General features: G+C 33.1%; 1 protein-coding gene across 1 annotated transcript; it reads right to left on the reverse strand.

The window, feature by feature from the left end:
- Positions 1–3,091: 3,091 nt before the first annotated feature.
- On the reverse strand, positions 3,092–11,460 carry LOC114406394 (chromo domain-containing protein LHP1-like). The gene is made up of 6 exons (XM_028369085.1): positions 10,812–11,460; positions 9,882–9,907; positions 9,574–9,660; positions 8,570–9,325; positions 3,941–4,001; positions 3,092–3,657 (listed from the first exon to the last, which is right to left on the reverse strand). Exons 1-6 carry the CDS (start codon positions 11,184–11,186, stop codon positions 3,610–3,612), a joined length of 1,353 nt encoding a protein of 450 aa, XP_028224886.1. The 5' UTR covers positions 11,187–11,460; the 3' UTR covers positions 3,092–3,609.
- Positions 11,461–14,972: the final 3,512 nt, after the last annotated feature.

Genomic DNA, 14,972 nt, shown 5'->3' on the forward strand with positions numbered 1-14,972 from the left:
TAACCATTTATACTAGTTATTATTTTTTAACAATTATTATTATTCCGATATCATACATTAATATAATTCAAATATATAACACTTTACATTTGTAAATTTTGTGAAGTCAATATATAAAATCAATTTTTATTTATTATCTTTTCAGTTGCATTTAAGATTTTATTTTACTTGCGTCAGTTATATCTATAAATAAATTTTGTTAATATAAATAATAAACCTTGTATAATTCTAACAATTTAATCTCTTAAATGTTTATAATAATATTTATCAATATTTCTTATATATTCACAATAACAATAAAACATAAATAATATTATCCCTGTATCTCACAGGTTATCCAACTAGTTTTATCAAAAAGGGAGAACACACATCAGAAGACTTCAAATTGATGGGTGAAGTCACGTCTTTTACATTTTTAAACAAAACCCTACGGAAAAATTGTTCTCATCTTATATTTTGTACACTGAAATAGATTGAAGTTAGACACGTAAATTGTTTACAATGCAGCACTCACATAATAAAACTAGAAACCGTTTGATAAATACATCATATTCCACAGGGTGGAATGCAGGCGCCACAGAGCAAGCAGGAGACCGTTTTCCATTAATCAAACTTAAAAATCATTTTGAATATTTGGGATCCGTATGGAAGGAGTGTGAAAGTGAGAAGAAAGAAAACAAGTATAACGATATATTTTCCTTTGTTTGGTTAAAGAAAAAAAAAGCTGATTTCAATAAATAAAAATATAAAATCTTCTTTCCTTTTACTTTCTCTCCGATTAAAATTTCAAATTTTCCTTTAGTCTTTTTTGTTTTCTTTTCTTTCTACCAAACATAGGATTAGAGACATTTTTTATTTTTATTGAAAAATATTAATTATTAATTTATTAATTTTTGTTAACATGAGTAATCAATTATGTGATATTTCCTTCTTTTTTTTCTTTCTTAACCGGTCAATCAACTTTATATCTCCAACTATTTCTTTCACATGGATTGAGGCAAAGGAAGTTCAGGCAATCAATACCTACTTTTCAGTATAAAATTTCAAACTTGCACTACGTTTAGCAACCTGCAGCAGCGCAAGTATAATTGAGAATTCGAGCAAATCAGTAAGCCCGAGCCAAGATGCACACACACAAAAATGCTACTAAAATATCAATTCTCTTGTGGTGGATCGTTGTGAAAAAATTTAGTGCATTAAACATTACAGCGCAAAGAGAGATTTATAACAATTAAGAGTCTATGGTGTCAAAATAGATTATACAAAAGAATGAAAAGCAAAAATAAGAGCAATGTTCCCAAGCCGAACTCAAATCCAGCATAATCATGGCTTGAGATGCTGACGTGACGGTTTATACCATAAGATGATTTGCTAAAGGGAAATGAAGAAGGCAAGTGAATAAATGCATATACTAAAAGAACAAGAAGAACCAAGATTAAGGTTGCAACACTTTTTTCATCAACTTCTGATATCCATTGCAATGAAGTTAATAATGTGTCTAAAATGGAAAACAAACTAGGCCAGTAGATTAGGAATCCCAAGCAAAGCAAGAATAGAGAAGGCATTAGTGGTGATGGCCCCCTTTCCATCTTAACACACTAACATGTGACTATGTTATTACAATGTTCAAAGAAGAATTGAAATGCAATTTATAAGAGAATTGCATTGGAAGGTTATTTTGCAGATAGGAATGACATAAAGTTTGTTCCTTTATTTGGTGACATTTGTCTAATAATTGGTTGAGCTATCCCAACTGTACGTCTCATGTAAAGACCACTTTTCGAGTTTCTATCATTTTCTCAAGACGCAATATAATATGATATTATTAACACAAGGAAATTGGATGCCAACCACAATTTATTTTTTTTTTTTGTTTATCTCTACTTTTACCTGAAAAACCAAAACGGTCAATTTTGTTCAAAGATTCTATTGGATGATGAAGATCATCTTATTCAACACAATGGTAATGTTTTTACATTTTCTCTAAACAAGATTTGTTTTTCATGAACTTGAAAAGAAAAAGACATTAATTTAGTTTCCGGATTAAGATTCCCGGATGATCCAATGAAACAAGATTAATGTTATTATGTTTGTCTATATATCATTAATCTTGTTAACAAGAACCACCTTATGCTTAAGTTAAAAAAGTAATCAGAGTGTAGGTGTTAAATCTCATGATACCCAAATATATTTCATGTTAAATCCTCTAAACTGACAAAACTCCTATTTAAATAGATTTAGTTTTCCATTGTGGATTGTTATAAAACTTACACAGTATCTACCATTAAAGAATCTCACAAAACACTAAAGAGGCCTAACTTAATTGGTTGGATAAGATATTTATAAATGTTATAAACCTGCTGAACCCGTGTTCAAATACTCTGGATAAAAAAAATAAAAAAGAAAAAGAAAAAAAACCTCACAAAACCAAACCCCCCTCTGTTTTAAACCACAAATTTTATCATTTATCAGTATTTCATCAATTAGCCTAGGTCATTACAGATCAATTAAAATTAAGTTCTGCAACTTTGTTCAATTTACCAGTCCAAATTGGATCTGACTTTGGTTTAATAATTGCCTCAAGTATTGGCCTCTCTAAATTGACCTCAGCATGCATTTTTTTCTAATATTTAGATGGGAGGGACTAAGGGATTGGGTTATTTAAGTAAATTTAATGACAAAGAAATAGAAAAGAGAGGTATATGTAATAATTAGAGGATGTATGTTTAACTAAGGATGATCACATACTAAGCAGTCAACGAGCCGTAGCCCATAAATTGCATTTAATTATAATTAAAGTATAGCATATGTAATCACTTCACAAACTTATTCAGATTATATGACTTTTCTTTTTTGTTAATCTCTTGCTTACTTTGTGCTTAATAATAATGTCTGACCATAACAAGTGAGAGTTGCACGCGCTTTTCTGCACCCGTGAAAATTCTTATATGAAATGTGATTGAAAAACATAATCAATCAAATTTAATTACTCTGTAAACAAAAAGCTAGAAATGCTTAACTTGGATTAATAAGAAATCCAAAACCAAAATAACTTCTGAATACTGAGTCCTGCATATAAAAATAAAATAAATTAAAACTTTCCAACCAAACTTGCATCTCATGTTGGGATGAAAACTGGATGAAACATAGCATTTCATCATCCAAAAAAAATCTACATCCACCTTAACGGTTAATTGTGGATTTTCCTTTAGAATCATGTCAATCAATCAACCAATCAGTATTCAAAATACAATAGGCAAACACAAATCGCCCAGGAATAGCCAAGAACTTCCATAAAAATTGACATTCATCCAAAATAGTTTTTCTTTCTTGACTAACTAACTCTTGACGAAACTATTGTCTATCCTCATGTGTTGAGGCATTTAAAATATATTGTTCTTTATGCCATCAGCATGCATTACAGTATATAGCCACACCGACAACCATTGGCTAAAAAGTCATACCTACATGTAACTAACAAACAATGCATTTCTTACCCTTTACTATCTTCTGCATCTACAAAAGTAAGGCATTCTTCAACACAACTAAATAAATACGATGGTGCGAACCTAACTACATACTCAAAAGCACCTTCTATCCTCTGTTTGGTCACAATGTAGGGCTGTAGCGAAGATGCTGCTCATAGAAATTGATCAGCTGCAACATATGAAAAATACAAGGTTTGGGTGAAAAGAGGCCATAGCAACATTTTAACGAGGAATTGAGGAAATAATCAAGGTTTATGAACTTTTTGGTCTCTCATCTTTGTGGATTTCCATTTTCAGTTCCTCAAGTTTATTGACTGGATTTAGTTACTCAAAACTTACATCAGCAAATCAAAAAATTTGAGACTAAAAACAGAAATCCACAAAAGATGAGGGACCAAAAAGACAATACACCCGATAATTAAATGTAATAATGTGAAGGTATAGGATATTACAAGAAGTGGATTAAATGTTTTTAGATACTTGTTGTCAACCATCACTTCTGTTCCATCAGACCTACAAAGTTGACAAGATAAGCATTAGGTGAAGAAGCATGTTGTATGAATACTAAATAATTCATAGAAATTAGAATACACTCATGGAATAGACCTGCAAAGTCTTGATATAAATAAATGAGGTGTAAAGGATACACATTTAGGAACAAAATTGAATAATGAAAAGGAAATCCTAGGCTCTCCGAATCAAGTGATATATGCCAAAAGCAAACAGAATAAGCACATTTGCTCAATGACTTTGAACAAACTTATGTGGCAGTTAGAATCTGGATATAAATAAAAGCCTTTTGCTTCCTTTGTTGCTCTCCTTTATACAATCCAAGTTATTTATTAGCTTAAAATTTTCAATATAGATCAATCCCCTCCATGATAGTTGAATCAGGATTCAAATCGTGAATTAAATTGTATCGTGAATTGTAAGATTCATGGTGTCAATAATAAAACATTGAATATGCAACTAACAAAAGCATATTATAAAGCACATATTCATGACCAATAACTAAAAACATAAACTATAGGAGCATGTGTTCTGTTAAATCTGAGTTTGTGAAGCCTTTATTTTGGTAGAATACATGCATTAAATGAGTGAGCAACAGAATAAAGTAGTGCAGTAATCAAATAGGACAAGTTCAAGGTTATACATATATACAAAGAAAAACGCATGACTAGTTCTGAAAATCATAGCTGTCAATTGCACACAATAAGGCTGCAATCGTGGTAGCCTACAATATATACAACAAATAATGATCTATAATAAATATTGTAATAATTAAATGGAGTTCAAGGTTATCATTCTTAGCGCAAATCATTAATAGGCAGTATGTATAAAATTGTGGCCAAAGTGTTTTCTAGAAGATTGAAGAAGGTCATGCCAACCATCATTGACAAACGCCAAACTGCTTTTGTTGAAGGGAGACATATGCTGCATAGTGTGCTTATAGCTAACGAAGTGGTTGATGAAGAAAAAGGACAAAATAAAAGCTGCCTTGTGTTCAAAGTTGATTATAAAAAGGCATATGAGTCAATATGCTAGGAGTTTCTCTTGTATATGATGAGGAGGGTGGGTTTCTGTCCTAAATGGATTACATGGATCAAAGGTTGCCTGAAATCAGCTTCTATTTCTATTTTGGTCAACAATGGAAGCCAACAGCTGAGTTCATTCCTCAGAGAGGTCTCAGGCAAGGGGACCCACTAGCCCCTTTCCTGTTCAACGTTGTAGCTTAGGGATCAACCGATTTGATGAGGAAAGCACAAGAAAGGAATCTATTTGAAGGCTTTAGGTTGGGGGTAATAATGTAGACATTAGCATATTACAATATGCAAACGACAATCTTTGGGACAGCGACGATGGAGAATGTCAAAGCAATCAAGATGATGCTGAGATGTTTTGAATTAATGTCGGGATTGAAGATTAATTTTGCCAAAAGTAGTTTTGGGGCATTTGGGACAACTGAACATTGGATTAACAATGCTGCCAGCTACTTAAATTGCAGAAGGTTGTCAATACCCTTTTCTTATTTGGGTATCCCTATTGGGGCAAACCCAAGGCATAGTGAGACATGGGATGCAATAGTTAAAAAATGTGAAAGAAAATTGTCAAAATGGAAACAAAAATATCTCTTTTGGGGGAATACTGACTTTGATAAAGTCAGTCTTGAACTCAATCCCAATTTTCTACTTCTCTTTTTTCAGGGTGCCGAAGAAGGTGGTGGACGGGCTGGTAAAGCTATAGAGGTGGTTCTTGTGGGGAGGAAACTCAAATCACAAAAGAAGATTGCCTAGGTGAGCTGGGGAACAGTATGTATGCCAAAAGAGGCAGGGGGCCTGGGTATCAGGGATTTGAGGAAGTTCAACAATGCTTTACTTGGGAAATGGCATTGGAACCTGTTTCACCGTTAAGGTGAATTGTGGGCACATGTTCTGAATTCAAAATACAGAGGTTGGCAGAATCTGGATGAGACAAGAAGATCCAACAGAGAATCTATATGGTGGAGGGACCTAAGCTTCATTTGCAATTTGACGGAGGAAGGGAGCTGGTTTAATAGCAAAAAAAAATGGAAAATAGGTTGTGATTCAAAGGTGCTGTTTTGGGAAGAAGCTTGGAAGGAGGATGGAGTGTCATTGAAGGAGAAGTACCCAAGACTGTACCAGATTTCTCAACAACAAGAAGTTCAGCAAATGGAGATAACAACAACTACAGGTTAGGAATGGCAACTCCAATGGAGGAGGTTTTTTCTGGAAGGAGAAATAGTTGCAGCTGCAAATTTTATGGAGGATATACAGGGTTTGGTAGTACAAATGCAGCAACAAGACACTTGGACTTGGGGAGGGGATTCAATTGGGAAGTATTCAGTGGGAAATGCTTATACACTTCTCAACAAAGTCTTGTTATCATTGACTCGGGATGAAGTGTTTAAAGCAATATGGAAATTAAAAATCCCAAGTAAAGCCTCAATCTTTGCTTGGAGTTTTTTTTATCAGCAAAAATACTAATATATTAGATATAAACATCGGTACAAGAGGTACTGTACAAAATACACATCAGCACCAAGATATGCAGAGGTATGGTATCCTAATACAAGTTAATTAACAAGAATTAGGCTACCATACATCTGACTGTAAACTTGGTATATAACTACCCAATATCTATAGCATGCTCCCCCCCCCCCCATTACAAAAAGCATCCCTGATATTACTGGACCGGTAATGGAAAGGTAAGTTGAATCCTTTTTCCAGGTTTTTAAACCATGTCCAACAAAGAAATATAGCATCCTCCATCAATTTGTTGGCATTGAAATTGTCATTTGAGAAGATAATCCTATTCCTATGGTGCCAGATGCTCCTAGTTATGGATATCCACCAACTCTGCCAACGCTGCCTCCTGATACCCGACAGCCTGCAAGATTAATACGAGATGAATTGCTTACAAGGAACAATTTAAGAAGAGGTGTGGAAATAAATGGTGCTAGCTGCCCATTTTGCAGAAGTCATGAGGAGGATGCATCTCACTTATTTTTTGGTTGTGATAAAATCTTGCCATTGTGGTGGGAGTCGATGTCATGGGTAAATATTGTGGGGGTCTTTGGTTGATTATTTAGTTTCAAAATATGCATTCCAAAACCTTTTTTTCTCTTATTTGGCTAAACTCCAATGCTCTAGCTTTGGCTTATGACATTACCACTAAACTCAACATTTCTCTTTATCCAAATCCTTATTATTTCCTTTTGTGACTTCTTTATTTGAACAGCTCCTTTCCTTACCAATGATGTTGATTATGGATATTACCACTAAACTCCAATGGTCTAGCTTTGGCTTATGACATTACCGCTAAACTCGACATTTCTCTTTATCCAAATCCTTATTCTTTCCTTTTGTGACTTCTTTATTTGAATGGTTCCTTTCCCTACCGATGATGTAGACTATAGATATTTTCTTTCCCAGTTCCACAATAGGACTGTTTTCCTTGCTTACTAGTGCCTAGTTAGAGATGGTGGAGTGAAGCAGAGCTTTAACCCTACCCTAACACTAGGTTATTTCCTTAATCAAACCAATTCTCAAACAAGCTAACTGCAATACAAGTCATGAGCAATAGCAAACCCAAGTTGGATGGGCTTGTCTTGGGCACTTGATGTTTGTGTGCGCAAACAACACTTCCGCACTCCCATTTCCCTTTCTTCGCTTCCCTTAGGACCCCAATGGAGCATTGTTAGGTCCTATCATCGAGTGGGGTCTCCTCAAAGCCCATCATGATCTAGTTGATGAACCATAGAATTTGAAGGAATGTGATTCATTTTTTAATATATTTTAGCATTTGTGAGCATCAGATTCAGTTGGACAATCTTTTTCCCTAATAGAGGAATTGAAGACATCTTAGTTTCTCAACTACATCAATTTCCTCTTTTCTATCAAGAATTCACGGGCATAATAGAATTCAAGCATTAACTTGTAGCAAAAGGTCTAATAGAGGAATTGCACGCATAAAAAGGTTCTCTCTCAGAATATATAGGTCTGATCGTGGAACCTTTTGTATGGTGTCTTCTATTTTGTACTTAGTACCTCTGGTACTCTAAGTTAAATATATATAATATTATCTTTGCTGAGCAAAAAAAAACTTGTAGCAAAAATAAATATAATAATAATAATAAAATATGCTTCAACCAGTCAATAAATTTCAAGCTACATTAACATTTCTTTCTATATCAATCATATAGGTACATGTTTTATCAATTAAAATATACGTAAATGATGTTGCATAGCAAATATCAGTGCCTGGCCTCATTTATTAACCAGAAGCTTGATCAACTTTGTCACTACAAAATTTAATAAAAAGCAGTTATAAGGACTAAAATTTCATGGACCAAAAAAAAATCATTATTTAAGAATGGACATTCACAACTAAAGCTAACACTTTTCCATTTCTAAACAGACAGGGTGTATCACAGAAGAAAGATATCTAAAAAATAAACATAACTAAAATAATAAACATGAGTAAAAATCAATTATTCTTAGCAAGCATATTCTGAAAACTAAAGCACAATGAAATTTAGTGTTAATAGCAGAGTAACTTACTTTGAAGCCACGAAGGTTACTAAAACATCCTGCGTTCCACTGGCTACTGAAGCTGAATAGCCTACTGGCTTTATAATGTTTACAATATTGCTAGCAGGTCTGGCATGATTAGTATTACCACCACTACCAGCATCTCTTGTTTGTTCTGGCTCAGCTGTACTAACAGGCAAGCCAACTGGATTTTCTGTATTAGCAGGCTCATTAGCATATAATTCTTTCTTGAACCTCTTTACGGAACCACATTTTCTCCTTTTGGATCCCCGGCAGCGGCCACTTGCATTTGTTTCCATGGAAACCCCCTTTGATTTAGCATCCATTTGATCGTTACTGCCAGAAGGCCCAGAACCCTTGGCTTCTGGAATCCGTATTGCAAGCCTGTCTGTATCATTCCCATTGGCAGTCATAGTTTTAAGCTCACTAAGCACAGGATCATAATCATTTTCCTCAGTCCTTTTAATATTTGGTTCTGAACCATTTGCAGACCTGTTAGCATTAGAGGGTGTGGCTTTTCTAAGACTGCTGCCTTCAGCACCATTTCCCACATCATCAGAAAACAGCACAGTACGAGGGAAGGCGGGAATATTAGGAAGGCTAGGATCAATAAGAGGAGGAGCTGACTGTGTATGGTTCTCAGCTGTACCAGTCGAAAAACGCCGAAGGCTGTAAGGAGTGGTAGAACGCTCCAGCCGCTTCTTGGGTTGAGTATGATGCACTACATGCTTGCGTTTGCGCTTCCGATGTTTGCCTGACTTCAAGCTTCAAAACCACAAAAAAAAAAGTGAACAGACAATTTTCACAACCTAGAAAATAAATCCAACCAGTTTCAGGTAATTATAATCTTTATACCTCTGTTTATAAGCAACCTACACACAATTGCAGCAAAACAGAACACAAATACAAACTATAATCGGAATTACGGAATATATGCCTTTTCACATCCTTACTCATAATTTAACACAAGGTCCAAAAAAACGAAAAAATTATATGGAAGAGAAAGGGAATACCTCTCCTCAAAAGCTTCAACAACATCAGGAACAGACTCTAGATTTTCTGGAGGCTCCCATGTGTTGGCTGTCTCAGGCCACCCATTCCTTCAGTGATAAACAAACAAACAAATCAGCAAAAATACACATATAGTTTTCACACTAGGCCCTTTACCCTTTGAGTAATGATATCCATACATTCACACTCTCTTCCAACCCATTGTCACATCCTTATCTTTCACCACACCAATTGTCACATCCTTATTTTTCATCACAACCCAGTCCAGAAAATAAGAACAAAAGACAAATGAGCAAAAGGGGTTACTCACCATTTGATTAAGTATTGCACCTGACCCTGTTATTTGCAACATTTGAAATCCACATTGTCATAAAGGAGAACCCAAAAAACAAAAAACAAGTCAGGCCAAGGAAGAAGAACATCAGCAAAAAGATCCCACAATCAGATATCAATTACATGAATCACACAACGTCATTCAGAAACAGGGTACCCCCACAGCAGCAAAAAAAAAATACTAGGAAAAAAAATCTCTATTACAGATAAAACTAGACCAAAAACATAACTCGAAAAAAAATATCCCCATTACAGATAAAATAATTTTAAAATAAAAATACAGACACAACACAACAAGGAAAAAAACATAACCCTCAATCACCAAAGAAAAAGAAAAACAACAAAAGGCCTATGGGGAGGTTGGCTACATGAATGACACAACGTCATTCGGCAACTGGGCACCCCCCATTGAAGCAAAAAAATAACTAGAAAAAAAATCCCCATTACAATTAAAAAAAAAAACACAGACAAAACACAAATCAAGGAAAAAACATAACCCTCAATCACCAAAGAAGAAAAAACAAAGACTATGAGAGGTAGGCTACATGACCCCATTAGACCAAAAAAAATAAGCAGAAAAAAACCCCCATTACAGATTAAACTAGACAAAAAAAAACACACACACACACACACACATACACACAGACACAACCCAACACAAAACAAGGAAAAAACATAACCCTCAATCGCCAAAGAATACGAAGAACAGCAACACAACAAAGCCTATGAGAGGTTAGCTACAAGAACAGGCACACCCATTAGACCAAAACAATAACCAGAAGAAAAAAAATCCCCATCACGGATAAAGCTAGGCCAATAAAAAAATAGCTAAAAAAACCCCATTACAGTGGAAAAAGAAACAAAATCAAGAACCACGAAATATAAAAAGGAGGGAACTTCTTTTTACCTTGCGCACCCTCTTACGACGAATAGCCTGAACCTCAAAGAAATTCTCACCAAGAACAGGAAAACCTTGTCGTCCCCCTTGAGCAACAGCAGCACCACCATTTTCTCCTTCTTCATATTCTTCCTCTCCCTCAGCATAATCTTCTTCTTCTTCTCCTTCATCATCACCCTCCACGTTGGGCTCTTCTTTTTCTTCTTCAGTTTTCCGCAACTGGGTACCCTCGTTTCCCTCAAAGTTTTGAACTTTCACACCAACACCGTCTCCAACACCCAAATCAGCACCATCAGAAGGAACAGAAGCACCACCAGCAGCAGCAGCAACATCGTTCGGAGCCTCCGAGGTAGCAGCCTTTCTCTTCCCACCACCACCCTTCATTGCAGCAACAATCACAACAAATAAAAACGTAACAAGAATCGAAAAGGAACAACCTTGAAAGAAACTGTGTTCTTTTCTTTCTGTTTTAGTTTTTTTTTTTCTTTAGCTCAACAGAAACAGCCTCAGCTTGAGACAGAGGAGGAAGCACCAAAAAATGTGTACACTCTGAGGTGATGAGGTGTCAATCTAATATCAAAAAGTGTGATCCATCGCTCCGGTTTTTTATTTAACGCTTTTCTTCATTCGCCCCTTTTTCCCTTTTTCGTGCCCTTTTTTGTTTAAGATTTTTTTTCCTTTTCTATTTCTTTTTTATTGTGGGAGTTTTGGATTTTTGGTTTGGAGGGTTTTGTAATTTTGTTTCCCTCCCTGCCCCGCCAACTCTTTTTCAACTATGTTTCTTTGTTTTTTTGCTTCTTCTTTTTTTCTTTTTGTTGCCATTAATCACAATATTCATCTTAGGTATTTTCTTTATGTGTATATTCATCTTAGATATAATAATGTATTTTTAATCGATTATTTTATTATTAATTTTAATTTACTAAATTTTGTAATATTATATTAGGCATGTTTTTTAAGTAAAGTATATGGGTGTCGTAAATCATAGTATCATTTTCAATTCTTACTGATCAAACAAAAAGAAACATTTAAAAAGAAAAAAGAAAAAAAGAGACCTTCTTTATATGCAAAGGAAATTTTTAAAATTATTTATATAGATAAAAAAATGTCTTATATTCTTTTAATAATTTTCTTACTTTTTTTAAAAAATAAACATATATATATATATAATGTATTAAATATATATTACAAAATGTGTAACTATTAAATAGGTAGACTTTCATTTTGTGTTTTAATAAGGTATTAAATGAATATATATATATATATATATGACATCATAAAGTTATTTTATAGGAGTGAAATAATTAAATTTGAATCATATAATTAAATATAAACGATCAAAATTTAATATAATATGATCACTTAAAAAATAGTGACTTTTTTACATTAAATTTTAATTATTTATGTATAATTATATGATTCAATTGTTGTAACTTATTTAAATACTAAATGACAAAAGAATTGTTGTAACGTATTAATAAGTAGTATGAAATCCTTGATAAGTCAATTGTCTTTATTCAACTCAAGGTTAATAAAGAAAACATTGAATGGTTTTTTTATTTAACAATTAAAAGCATGAGCAAATTATGAATGACAAGATAAATAATTATTTTTGTCTTTAAATGTATAAAGTATTAACAAATTCTTCCTCGAAAGATTAATATTCAAATTTTAGTCCCGAAAATAAAAAAAGCGCGACAAATTCATCCATATGTTAATTTTCGTTCATTACCGTTAACGAAAGAGCTTACGAGGCACAAATGGATGAAAATATCACAGAAATAATTGCCAACATAGCTACTGAATAAATTGAACCAAAATGTCAATAAGTTTTCATTAGACCAAAATGTTAGTAAGTTTCTATTTGAGTAATTTGTCATACCCAAAATTTTGTTTCATTAAGAATAAAATATAATTTAATTTAATCTTAATCTCCCCCATCCTTTTTTATCATTGCAAGCATAACATTACAATAAGGCCTTAGAAAAATTGGGAGGCAAGCATAAGTTAGAACAAACATAATAATAAGCATAATATTGAATAATAAACATAATCTATTTGTTGTTCTAAAATTTCTAATGTGACAATACCTTACCCAAAATATGAGACTCAAACAAAAGTGCACAAACAAAAATGCAGAGCCATTAAGTTTAATCCTTACAAAAAAATGAAACTCTACTTGATTTTATCACTACCTATTACTCTCACAATAGAAAACTTTCAAAATAAACATTCTATTAGTGTACCAAAATAAACATTCTATTAGTGTACCCAAAAAAACATTATAGTAGTGTATCAATCTTTACAAAATTTTCAATCACAAAAGAGGAAAAGATGAAGATTAAATTATATTTTACCCTTAAATGAAACAAAATTTAGGGTCTGGAAAATTAGACTAATGGAAACTTAATGACATTTTAGTCCAACCTATTCAGCAGTCATGTTGGCAATCATTTTTGTAACATTTATGTCCCTCTGTGGCGGGGCACGTATGCTCTTTCATTAACAGTAATAGATGATAATTAATGGATGGATGAATTTGTCGTTGTTTTTTCACTTTCGAGGACTAAAGTTTGAATTTTCATCTTTCGAGAATAAATTTGTCAACACTCTACATTTATCCATGAATGATATTGCAATTTTGAAATCAAACCATCATAGTTCTAGAATGGGCTCATTTTACAAAGGCTATGGGGATGACCAAATTGGAGTGAAATAAACCAACATGACCAAAAATTGATGGCCAACACAACCAACAAAGTGGTTCATTCCAATTATGTCTATCCTCTCTTTCAAATCGACCAAAATTCTTCACCCCCAACTTCAAATGAAGTAATCTAAACAATAGTTGTAATCCCACAACCACTAAACCCTTAATCTGGAGCAAAAGATCATCTCTCATGGAATCTCAAATTTATCAAAATAAGAAAACCCAAAAAACATGAGTGTACACCCAGAATTAGTCCAATAAAAAGTGAGGTCTAAAGCAAAAATTAAGAGACTTTTTTTTTTTTACTTTAAAGAAAAAAGTGATATGTGAGGTCTTATAGGCAACATGTGTGACTTTTTTTACTTTAAAAAACTAATAACAAATGTTGGTAGACCTAAAACTGAAGCTTCAATTGCTTTACCGTTGGGCCAACCCTGTGTACAACAACAAAAAAAGAACACTTGTAGTACCCAAGACGGTGTTCATGATCAAGACCCAATATGTGCAACTTCAACCATTCACAAACACAATGAAGGTGGACCATTCAATGCAAACACTGTCAATTTGCGATGGAAGTCTCAGAAGATGAATCATTATCGCACGACGGTGACAATGTGGTGTTGTTGGCAAAGGTAAAGCGGCTAGTGTGGTGGTGCTGGTTAAAATCAAATCTAAGTGATGTTGAGTTTCATATTTGAGTGCAGTGGTTTCAAAACTTGACAGCAGGAGGTAGAAGAAAGAAGATGGAGGTTGAATGAATGGGTAAAATAGGTATAACCTAAACGAAGGATTATTAATTTTTCATGTAATTTTTTTAACAGAAAGTTAACACCGTTAGGGAAGAATATCAAGTGTAGTATGTGTAAACCTTAGGAAAGATTAGTATAATTTACTCTAAATGATAATTTTAACGATTTTAAGGATCAAAAGTGAAATATTTTCAAATTTGAAAGACCAAAATAGGACTAAAATTTTTTGAAAGACTAAAATTAAATTTAGAAAATTTCAGAAGTATCAAAAATATATTTTATCTTTTTTTCCTTATTCATTTAAGATATATGATTTTTTACATTGTTAATGAATCACATAATGTCACATGTTTAAAAAATTTAAATTTTATCCTAACATTCTTGAAAAATCCTATATTTCATAAATTGTGATTATGGTTGATTGACAATATAAAAAACTTTATACCAACAATATATAACAATTAAATTATTAAACTCTTATAATAATATATTTTAATAGATTATTTTATTATTAATTAAAATTTATTAAGATTACACGAGACATGCTTTTAAGAGAGAGAAAATCACTTTATATGCAAAGGAAAAGTTTTAAATTATTTATGTTAATAAAAAATTCTTTTTTTAACGAGTTAATAAAAAAAAGTATCATGTTCTTTTAATCATTTTCTCAACATCATCATATATTATATACTAGCTTAGTTTTCTATGCCT

This window comes from Glycine soja, chromosome 3, assembly GCF_004193775.1.
Source record: "Glycine soja cultivar W05 chromosome 3, ASM419377v2, whole genome shotgun sequence".
Classification (NCBI taxonomy): Eukaryota; Viridiplantae; Streptophyta; class Magnoliopsida; order Fabales; family Fabaceae; genus Glycine; species Glycine soja.